At 40.3% G+C, this 12,332-nt stretch overlaps 1 protein-coding gene across 3 annotated transcripts in view; it reads left to right on the top strand.

Annotated features, from left to right (window-relative positions):
• ccser2a (coiled-coil serine-rich protein 2a) overlaps positions 1–12,332 on the top strand; it is a 61,979-nt gene that overhangs the window by 25,048 nt on the left and 24,599 nt on the right. For all 3 annotated transcript variants that reach the window (XM_030070586.1, XM_030070587.1, XM_030070588.1), the window contains 3 exons: positions 5,070–5,163; positions 8,667–8,778; positions 10,448–10,631. In XM_030070586.1, coding sequence (XP_029926446.1) covers positions 5,070–5,163; positions 8,667–8,778; positions 10,448–10,631 — 390 coding nt within the window. The remainder of the gene's footprint in view (positions 1–5,069; positions 5,164–8,666; positions 8,779–10,447; positions 10,632–12,332) is intronic.

Here is a 12,332-nt window from a genome sequence, read left to right as displayed (position 1 = left end):
GAAGGAGAGTAAATGGACAGGCCTCAGTTTATTTACAATATTTTTAGTTGCATTGTAGTCAGCTGATTGGTCACAGCGGTAGCTATTGTAGAAGCCCCCCATTGTGCATCTGTCACTATTACCACAGCAGCAGCTGCAGCCTGTTTTTGCTTAAATTTTGTAAAGCAGAGCTAAAATGGCATATTCAAACTCATAATGGATAAATCTCATGTCATTGGGCAGCCTTCATTTAAAGTGACTTGCAGTGCTATGGATGTATTAACATGTAAACTTGCCAGTTTTCGTGCCACCCTTAACTTGCTGGGCTACAATCCCTTTTTTCCAAAAATTCTTGTGGCAGCAAAGTGACACTTGTTTAATGTATGGTATAGTAATAGTACACTTGACAATTAGATTTACCCAATGGAGTAAAAGATCATGGCTGAACGTGACACTGTAGCATCTGTTTTTGGGCCAGCTCTATTATAGAATTTCTGCTCCCTATGTCCCAAAAATAGGCCATTCTACTCCCCTCATTCATCCATCAGCAGTCTCAGTGTTCACATCAAACATCTAATTGTCCCTATGAAAGTGTTTGAGATTACCCTTTATTTCACACAGAATTGTGGAGAATTGTCATATTCAGTAAGACAGTGATTTTTTTTTTTTTTTTTTTTTTTTTTTTTTAGTGGGGGTGGATGCATTAATTGAAGAGCAGCAAATGAGTCAGATAATTGGATTACAAAGATACTGTATGTGGCAATTATTGGAGTATAGGACATATCCTCTATCAAAAAGACTGGTGAGTCCCCGGATACATAAAATTGCACTATTAAATAGGGGTCCTAATGTCACATAAGAGGTATTATCACAGACACACACACACACACACACACACACACACACACACACACACACGCATGCACACATGTTCAGGCACAATAGCTGAGCGCATCACCCAAAAAGCCAATCCACATTTATCCAGAGGCACTGCATTAGCTTTAATGGAGTAATTGAGTATTTAGATGTGCGTGTGTCACATTTTCAATTTGTGCAGATGACATTCAATCTGAAAGAAGTTGACCTTCAGGAAGACTGAGGATTGTGAGAAAAGGTATGCTGATTGTCAGCCCCCCCCCATACAGTAACTCTACTGAGATTTCATTAGAAACAACTGTAAATGTACTGGGTTGAAAAGAGCAGTGTACTTCATTTGAGATGAAATAAAAAGACAGAGAAAGGTCTGAGAAGAACAAGTCAGAAAACCGTTCCTTTCCACCTACACTCCTATCTAAAGCTAAAGTTTGTGTTTTTTTTAAGTTGCTTGTTCTAGCCAAACATGAGCTGCCCTCTCTGCCTTTTGCCTGATTGTATGCCAAGATGATAATTTGCATTCATCTCTTGCAAAGCAATGTTCACAGATCCCCAAAAGGTACTCTTGAAGAAAGCTATGGGCAGAATCAAGGTTTCTCTAATGAGCCTTTATTTCACTTTTCAGAGCCTGTCACACAGATACTTTTGGTGTCTGGGTCATATGGGGGTAAACTGTCAAAGCGAGAGAAGTTCATCTTCAAAACTTTCCCTCTCAGTTTGGAAGGTTTTAATCAGTGTTTGAGCCAGCCGTGTTTGTTTGAAGTTTTGGCTGATGTTATGTTGGGAGCACAGTGTGTGCCATGAAGCAGAATAAGAGAAGACCTTCCCCTGGCTGTTACGATTCGGGATGCTGCTCATGCCGCAGGGTTTGGATTGATGGAGCACCTCAGGGTATTCAGGATATATTGAAAGTGAGTCATCAAATTTATGTATTGCTAGCACTCCGATCATTGTTCCCTCAGCGAGAACAAGCTCAGTTCCATTTAAATTGTACATGCTGTTCAGACGCATGTTAATAATCGTGTGTAACAGCTGTCTGTTTAACAGCCTAATTCATAGCTTCCATAATACATGCAGGGATTTATTATTAATCAAATTTGCCGTCACACTCTTGGTGACATAAATTTCAGTAACTCAGATAAAGTGTTAATGATATTCTTATGTATCAATATGTAATAATAGTAATGATTATGTGATACCCTATTGAAAGGAGAAATTATTTTTTCCCTTTCCTCCTCCACTTTGGAGGTCAGGGTCTGCTATGAAACAGCACCCTTGGAACCAGTAGAGAGTCAGCATCTTGCTCAAGGACACTTAAGCAGGATGAAAGGTCAAATTTTTGCTCATGTGAGGTGTTAGGTGCCAACTTCATGTCAACAAGCTCTTTAGAAAGCAGACGTGCCTGACAGCAGCCAGTAAATTGAGGCACTCAGACCATCATTGGAGCTAAGTGTTAGAGTTGTGTGTTATCGTCGGATGGCACCAAAATTGAACTCTGGCCACGCACAGCATAAGCATCTTTGATGGGACTGTTTTGCTGCTCGTGGCCCAGGGACTCTTGTTAAGATCAATGGCATAATGAATTCCACTAAGCACTAGGATATTTTAAGCACTAACATGGTGGCTTGTGCTTGGAGCTTGAGACTTGACTGTAGATGCACCTTTCAACAAGTCAGTGATGCCAAACTTTTGTTAGAATCAACACAGAAATGGTTTTGGAAACACGAAACACAATCTTCAGTGTTGAAGCCTACTGAAGACTGTGGTTTGTTTGAGGTTTGAGGTTTGAGGAGGGCAGACCACAAGCACAAAGCTAAGAATATCAAGGACCTTTACATTCTCTGCATGGAGAGAATTTTATGGCTTTTTTTGGTAATTTGCATGAAGGGTGTCAATAATTATTCCAGAGTTCAATGTACATCTGTGTACAGTGCACACAATGTGCACTCTCTCTCTCTTCCTCTCTCGTGCGCGCGCACGCACACACACACACACACACACATATATATAATATATATGTATATACTAAGAGATTATCCTTACTTCTCTGTGTCAGAAGCTGCTCTGTCCTGCCAGTGTGAAATGTCATTTCCTCTGGAGCAACACACTGTAACAAAGACACTTGATAAGAGAGAGAGAGGCAGACATTTTTCATTGTCGTAAACGCTGCGATACTCAGAGAGCAACACAATGACACCATGTACATATATACTGTAGCTGCTAAATAAAAACATTGTATATAACTATAAATTTACATTTGATTATAAATGAGATGATATTTTACTATTTTTTTGTTAAATCATAATTTTGCATTGTAAATTTCCTAGCCTGGCGCAGCCATATTCTTGGGTATGTTACCAATGTCGTAAAATCAGCTGGCTATGACAGGTTTTCTTTCTTGTTTCTATTTTATTCTATCATTTTGCATTTGATACAGTATATGTTATGTATGTTGTGACACAATTGTGATTATATAGAGTCCATACTGCTTTGGCAACATTTTATTTTAACAGTCGTGGGAAATAAGGCATATTTTAACTCAAATTTGGCCTACAGAGAGCGGAGGAGAGAGTGTTTGAATGATGAGTTTGAATAAAGTAACAACTTGAGGCAATTACCACAAAGAATCTATTGACGACGACTTCAGGCATGATTAAAAATGCAAAAAAGCTACAGTTAATAAAACCTTGTCATTCAGAGGTTGGGAGGCGCACACTCACAGAGGAGAGTCATGGGGTGGAGGAGAAGAGACAGACAGGAAAGGAGGCGAGAACATAAAAGCGTGCAGTTTGATTTATACATGGACAAGGCTAACAAAAAAGATTCCACCCACGTTTGGTTGATAAACTTTGAAGGACAGCAGCAATATGTTTAGTCTGCTCTGTTTTTTTTTCCATTATTTCTCCTTTCTTGAGTCTGAGGTTCTGAGTACCATTGAGTTACCATGAAAAACATGAGATATTCAATAATGACTAATTTTATGGTTACGTCTTCCAGTCAAAGTCCTGTCAATTTATGTTCGTTTCTGCTGAAGCACGAAATTGCCTTGAAAAATAATGCTTTGAACCATTGATTTATTCCTTCTTTGCTTTTGGGCATGCTTTGAATTATTTGGGAGACAGCAGCATAGTAATCAAAGTAACTGCATATTTTGAGGCTGTAATGAGATGTATTTTTGTAGCATTTCATAGCATACTCTATTATCATTCATACTTTAGTGATATGTCTTCAAATGGCTGTGCTGTGCTGTACTTCTTGATGTATTGAATAATAGTATTCTGCCACAGGCTGTGTGGTATGGCTTACAGAGGTGAAGCGGTATCATAGACAAGTGCACATATTATGTTTATCCATGGTTTAACTGTTGAGAAACATCACATAGACAAAACCTATGAAATATTTCACACACACTCATTTTTAACGGCAGTATCAAAGTGTAATAAATAGAACTTTGTGACCCTGCTGGAAACAACATGACATCCCTTGGATTTTTATGTCTGATAATCCATAAATAAAATCAATCATCATCTTTACTGAAACATTACAGACCAGAGGATTGAAATGACACCTGCACTTGTAATACCATTGTGAGAGAAACATAAATCTCAAATATCACAGTAAAATGTTACAACTGTTAATCCGTAGTAGTAACAAGATTTTTATATAGCATTTTTTTGTTGATTTTTCTGAACCAGAATGTACAAAATAAACCTACCACGATGTGATTCCAGTACAGTGCCCTCTTTGGAAACATGGCCACCCTGCTACTAGGTCTGCTTAATGTAGTGATTTACTGCACTAAAAGTATTTATTTGCTCTTAAATATCTTGTCATACCTGCACAAGATGTTGTGTTTCAGCTAAAGTTAAGTTTACATTAATTCACTCAGAACAGAAGATATGCTAATTAGCTTGCCCTAAAAAAAGAGTTTATGTATGTGCTAAATGCACTTCTCATCACGCTTAATGTCGACTGTGCAGTTGAAGGGCAATTTTCGCTCTGACAGAGAAGAAGCCACTCGTGTAGAAGCCATTCCCATATCTAAATGTTTATCTTCCAACAGTCGGTGTTAGAGAGAGAAAAAAGGCTTTTTGTCCAGAGGCACACTGACATAATGATGCTAATGCACTCATAATGTGCTTATAATGTGCCCATTATGTCTTATAATGCCTTGCAATCAACTAAGTGTTACCTGTGATTTTTGTGGTTGCCCTTAGGACATCCTGAATAACCTGGACCCTCTGGGGACAGGGGAGCTGGACGATGATGACCTCATGCTGGATGTGGACCTACCAGAAGATGGCTTGCTTGGTCAGCACCCACACACACACACCCACCCACACACCCACCCACCCACAAACACAAACACACACACACACACACACACACACACACACACAAACAGATGAAACACACATATTATAAAACGTAATGTAAATGCAGTTATCCTACACAGAATTCAAATATATGAGGTTATTTCTTGGCCATGGCAAGTTCTTCATTCTCATTGGCTGGAAGTTGTCCATTATTTTTGTATAATTGGACACCTCCAGCAAAACGGTTTGATCATAATTGTAAATTAATGCATTAGCAAGGTCTGAGCATTCCATTTCTAGCAATAGCCTTTAATGGCATATAATGGCTTGAATAAATTGAATTTTTCTTTTTCCTTGGATGAATCTTTGCCTCTGCAACATCCATTAAAATCTTTTAATGGATACCTTGTTGTGGTTTATGTGGTGATATTCTTTTAATATTTGGTAACTTTTGAGTTGTTAAGTTTCTGCATCATCTCTGCTACACAGCAAGTCTTGAGTGACAGCTAAAGAACTAAGCTGGAGAGATATTTTGCCAGCTGGCGGCTCAGTTCATATGAACATACAGACAGCTGTATACAACTAGACAGCATAACCTTAATGTGCTTTGCATATAGTCTCGACATTTGGCTTCCTTGACAGCAGCCGTATGGTCCATTGATGAAGGGTTCATTAGTTTCTACAATACTTCACACAATCCCACCAGTGTTTTATCAGTAAGTTGCTTTTTCTGTCTTGCCACTCTAAATGTAATCAAGTACATCGACTATCAAACTATTTAACAAAAAATGGTTTCACTCTGTGCCTTAACGGATGCATTTCACTCACATGGCACTTATTACTTGTATTATTTTTTTAAATCTGATCTCCAATTCGAAAATGTGGTGAAGCTGCAGAGTTTCAGCTACAAGGTGAGCTGATTTGAATGATTTTTTCTGTCTCCGCAGCGTTGATTGCAGCAACAGAGGCTCTCGCATGACTGGTCTGAAATTTTAGTGTGTTTATCTGCGCAGAGTGCGGTTTCAGAGATGCTTTGAATGAAGTTGAAGCGACAAGGGGTTGATGGGGTTCATGGGCCAATACAGAAACCAAGAAATAACAACAGGGTGGCTTTTAATTGTATGATAAAATGAAGACCCAGTGTAGTGACTCTCTCATTGCAAGGGGTCATTTCACTGTAACTGCATGTAATATTGCTTAATGTAGCTATTCTGTAAGCTATTCTTGATACATTCTTACTACATCACATCCTATAAATAGTGTTGAGTAATCTATTATGAATTCATCAGATAGTTGTTGCATATATGATAGAGAGAGAGAGAGAGAAAGAGAGAGAGAGAGGGAGAGAGGGAGAGAGAGTGGGGAGAGAGAGGGTGGGAGAGAGAGAGAGAGAGAGAGAGAGAGAGAGAGAGAGAGAGAGAGAGAGAGAGTAAGACTGACTAAGGAATGTTGTCCTTACCTGTCATTAAATGCAATAAATTCTTTGAGATAAATTGTTCCTTATCAGTGCTGTGTAATGTGTTTTATCCTCTGACATAATGTGGAATCTGTCAGGCTGATGGACTGTCATCAGGGTTTCTTGGTTTACATTTACAAACAGGGTTCCTTTCATGACCACAGTGTGCACTGCAAAGCAAGAGAGTGTATATGATTTCATGTGCACATATATGTGTGTACACATAAACACCAGAGAAAGCAAAAGCACAAAAACAGACACACATACATTGTTGAGGCAACTGCACACCCCTGATGTTATTTGTTAATCTGTTATGCGCACATAAACAGTGATGTCCTTGTTTTTCCTACAGAGGAAAGCAACAGCATGAGTGTGCAAGAGAGAGGAATGTTCACTCCCAAGGAATGTGAATTGGTCTGGTGTCCCTCCCTACTCCTTCTTGGGAAGTGGCCATATTTATAGCTGTGTGTGTCATGGCTAGGGGTCGCAGCCAACAAGAGAGGGAGAGAGATGAACAGAGAGACAAACAGATAGAATGACAGGGTGAAAGTGAGACAGGAGGAAGAGTCTGGTCCAGAGAAGTGGGAGAGGGGAGGGAGTTTTGCATAGTCTCAGGCCCACCCTTCTTTTCGACCTCGTCCCTCCTTTCTTCCTTCCTATAGACACGTTGGCTCTGCCAGCAAACAGGAAGTGTGGAAGGGGAGAGGAGGACAGAAAAAAAGTGAGTAGGGTGGAAGGGGCCTCTTGCAATATTTTCATCCAGCTGCCAGGTCCCATGACAGGACAGAGGCCCTGTCCTGCCTCCCTTCTCTGCCTCAGCTGGTGATTTCCTTGCCTGGACACAAACTCTGTCACCTCAGCCGCTCTCACACCACCACCACCACCACCACCACAATCCTCTCACTCCGGCTCCAGTTCCTAGGGAGTTCCCAGAAAAACAGGCCTGTCAACAAAGCCAGAGCCAGGCAGGGTAGGAGCTGGGCTGACTTTGTCTCTCTGGCCCTTTAACTGCTCACCAGCTGACTGGACAAGGAGTCATTTCTCTCTTCTCTCCGTCATTCTGAGTTTCTTTGCCTGTTCAGAGTTTTTTCCCCCATTTGGATTATATTCTCTTTTTTGTTCTTGGGAGAGTTTCTTTTTTTTTAAAACAGAAAAGAGAAGTTTTGGGAGGGTTCAGGAAGTTCTTGGAATGTAACTTCAGTCTGCTCCTTCGCTATGTGGCGACACTCAGGGTAAAGTATTTAACAGCCAGTGCTGAATACCATGGGTTGGCTCTGTGGCCTCTTTTCCTGTGCCTCTCTCTGTTCCTTTTTCTTCTCATTCTGTCCATTTTTCTTCTCTCTCTCTCTCTTTCTCACTCTATCTTCCTCTGGTACAAGTACCAAGACTATTTATGGCATATAGAAAGTCAGAGGTCCTTTTGATTTCCTGGGGTCGCGCTCTGTTAGCTGTAAATTTTGTTGAGGTCATGGTTCATTTCACAGCTGTATGGTACTCAGCGCTGCCAAATACTGTATTCTTTTCCGTCCTTGAAAATGAAATAGCCCGGTACTATGTGTGTGCGTGTGTGTTTGTGTTTGACGGTGGAGACAGTTGAGAGAAATGGAGAATGAGATGGATCAGATCATGATTTATATGTATATACCATATACTGGAGAATGAAAGTTGATATTTGAAATATGCACAGCATTATCCATTACCCTGTGGACTGGAAAATTGACTCATGACTGTACATTTCATATGGGTTGGTGAGAGAGAAAGATTGTAAAAGGAAGAAACAGACAGAAAAAGCCAGACAGCCTCTGCATAATAATGCGTAGCCTCTACCGCATCTGGTAGATTCACCTTAGCAAATAAAAGAAAACAAAAAATCATTTTGCTATACTTGTAATTTCTAACATTTTTTTTTTTTTTTTTTTTTTTACAAGTACTGGCCAGCCCAAAAATCATGGTGCGCACACTCTCCATCTGTTACAAAGACACATAAACACACTCTGCTAACTTTACCCTGGTTCACTGTGCTTTGACCTCTCCCTAAATAGACGCTGACAGGATGGCCCACATTGAGCGCTCAGAGAGGGCTGGTCGGCAAGGCCACTGGCGGCGAAAGCAGCACCGCTGGAATGGACCAGACCACCTCCACAATGACAGCAGGTTGGTTTGGCTTCATAGATAGAAGTAAAAATACAATATATGTATTCATCACAGAGGACTCTCATCATCCATCTTTACTATTGTAGCTCTGCAGTGCATGTTGTAGCCCACTCCATTTCAAATGTAGTAAAACTGAACTCAATAGACTGTGTTAACACTCTCAAATAGCTACTTACCCGACCGCTTCTTTCCCAGTGGAACAATGGTAACTCTTGTTACAGTTCGACAGCGTGTATTTTGACTGCTGGGCTGACATTTTACTGGCTCACTCTTATCTTTTCAGTGTACTTGTTTCGGGGTCTACAATACTGACATCTCACGGGGCACGGTTGCTGTTATATGACCATGCAGAGCAATCATCGGACTTAATGACTCGCACAAGATGGCTGCCATACTATTACAGATGCACCACAATGTCTAACAGCAGGCAACAGGGATTGAGGGTTGAAGGCATCCTTTGGCTCTTCTCTATAACCTGTTCAGATGTTGGAATAGCAAAACGCACATCATTAGACCCAAATTCCTTTTCTCTGTTGCTCAGTGGTATACATTTTTTGCACATTAGACCCATCAGGTTATGTGTCTTTGTGCACTGGCCTTGGATAAAAGTGCTCTCCAAATTGCAGCTTGGACAGTAATGGCAGCTTTGTGAGGCCAATCGCATAAAGTTTTTGTTGAGTATGTGTCATTGGGTTGTTGATTCAATCCCTTGGTAGTTTTTGAGGCTGTGTTTTTTGGGGGTAGCTACTATTCTGTGAAGTCTTGTCTGTCCATGACAGCGGCAACTTGTGGTTGGTCTTCCTCTGTACCATTATGGTTTGTAGCATTTTGTGTAAATTTCCCTGAATTTTAAGACTTTCAAGAATTTTGCAGTTTTTTTTTTTTTTTTTTTTTTTTTTTTTTTTTCTGACCAATACACTTATGTATACCTATGGGACTGACTGTTTGGCCTTTGTGAACCTGTCTTACTTACCCTGTGTTTCTTTGAAAACTGGTAGTGGTAGGATTTCTTTTGAAGCTGGCACTAACTGCTAAATGGTGTTCAACTTAATATTATTAGTCCTTTTCACTAGGTGTTTGTGATATTTTTAAAAACTAAATTAAATCCCTTTCTGATGAATGGCATGGGATTTTTTTTTTTTTTAGAATTGTAAGCTTAATGTGCAAATAACTTCATGCACCCTCCAGCTGGCTGGATGTGGCACTGATACAGCTTCTTATCACAAAAGATGGATGTGAACAGGCAATTTTGGATTATTGCTCGAGTCAGTGCCTGCGTATGTCTGTTTGCCTCTCTGTGATTATCAAAAATGATACAGTTATTGGTCTATTACATTGGTCTATCACATTTAGCCTCAAGACTACAGTGATAGTCATTCAGAAAGCTAGTGACTAGGATGTTAAATACTTGTGTTAATTCCAATAAAGCCTTAGTGCTCTTTGGCAGTGATACTGATGAAGTTTATAATTTTGCTGATTCATTATGTTTATTCAGTTTTAGGACAATTAAGCACAAATGCACAAGACTGGGACTTTAATAGCCCCTCTAAGAGTCTGTATAAGAAACCAAAGGAGTTTTATGGGCTGACACTCTCTCTGAGAATACATGAAGACTGATATTTTTCCTTCAACTGTATTCTGTCTGGCTCTCTGTTTTTCTCTCTGTCAGGGCTCCTGTCTTCCAGCACTACGATGGTTTTGGCGCTCCTGGGTCCTTTAGGATCTCCTCTCGGCCTGTCCCCTCTGCAGGGAGGCAGGATGGCCACATGCTGGATGACCTCACCCTCAAACACATGGCCCAGGACTGCAGCTCCCTCAAGAACCAGCTGCTCAGGCTCAGAACTTTACTACAGGTGAGACATCAGTGCAGAAAGATGTGGATGAATATAAAATAGCATGCTTGCATGTACTTGCACAGATGATACATGGGCCAAATCATGCACAAACTCACGCACATGCATGCACTTAACAGCTCCAACACACATATTTATGTTGGTGCATATATAGACAGACACACATACATGTGTACATGCGTGCAAGGGCAGACATCCACCCTCACACAGCATGTTAGTCATACTTCTATACATCTTCTATCCTTCTGTTTAACCCTAGCACAGACAGACTGTATGCAAATTACATACCCTCACCCAGGCCTTTGTCCTGTTGAATCAAACCAAATGTGTCTAATTAAGCAACATGTAATGTCAAGCCAAGTTTTGGGTTTGATTCCAGCTGGTCAGCTAAGAGCTAATCTATTTCAGGAGCTTGCTGGCTTTAAAGTGGTGTAGCACAATTACAAAAGTGAGAGTTGCACACTTTCTTACTCAGTCCTATTGAAATTGTTAAAAGTTTAACAGATGGCTATGTATTGCTCTGTCATAACTAGTGTGTTAAACAGTGAATATATTTCACTCCAGTGAAATACTGAAATTAAGGCTAAAGGGAGAGAGAAAGAGGAGCACACAGGGATGGGTAAGCCTTTGCCGGTGGTTTTAATCTTCTATGCCAGTCAGTTTTCTTCAAATTATCAGGGACTATGGGCTCTATGGGCTGTGTATGAGTGTGCATGTGCGTGTGTGTGTTTGTGTGAAGTTAATCACTTAATAGATCTATCTCTGTCAGTGGGAGAAATCCATTCAGAGCGAAGAAGGGGTGGGGGTATAGAGACAAGAGAGGAAATGGAGAAATGTCAGCAGTTAGAAGAAATGTGCACTTAAATACATTATGAACACAAAACACATCCACACTTGTGCAAACACACACTCCTATCTAGGCATCCACAGAAGTACACAGGCACATCACACTACACTCTCCGTGAAGCTAAATTATCTTGACTGCCTTGACTCAATTTACCCTCTACACCGTAAAAAGTGATATTTGCGTTTGCATTTTAATCAAATGTCTCCTTCAGATATGTTCATTGTGCTCATTGCAATTAGTCAAACGGTTTGGCTTCGTAGCCTCAAGAGAGAAACTATTTCAGTTGGCCCATTAGTAACTCTGTTCTTAATTGCGTTTTTTGGAGTATGATATGGAGCTGAAGGCAGCAGCTGTAAAAATGAGCCTGCAGCCTTGCTGAATCCTGATTGATCTTTGCTGTACTGTGCAAACAGTTATGCATGCACCAGCACAACTTTGTTTATGCAGATTGACTTGAAGTGGATTATCTACCTGGTCTGACTGAGGAGAAGGCGGAACATTGCATTGAATTTTCAGTTTACACATATGATAAAATCAGGATCAGGACATGAGAAAATATATTTCAGTAAATTATCAATTATATAAACAAGTTGATTTATTTAAACAGCCTCAAGAGAACATCAGATATTAGATGAAATAAATCAATTGGATGTTCAAAAACATATTCAGCCACTCTGCTCCTGGTAACCAACATTGGTGGTTGATAGTTCAGTGTCTTGTAGTGTGCTAGAAAGTGAAAATATTCCACTACAGTGCAATATTGCTCTTGAGGCTTGCCTTAGGCGGTTGTCATTGATCCGCTGTGTGTGTGTGTGTGTGTGTGTGTGTGTGTGTGTGTGTGTTTGTATGTGTGC

The sequence above is a fragment of the Myripristis murdjan genome, chromosome 15 (assembly GCF_902150065.1).
Source record: "Myripristis murdjan chromosome 15, fMyrMur1.1, whole genome shotgun sequence".
In the NCBI taxonomy this organism is placed as follows: Eukaryota; Metazoa; Chordata; class Actinopteri; order Holocentriformes; family Holocentridae; genus Myripristis; species Myripristis murdjan.
This window is presented reverse-complemented; position numbering and strand designations above follow the sequence as displayed.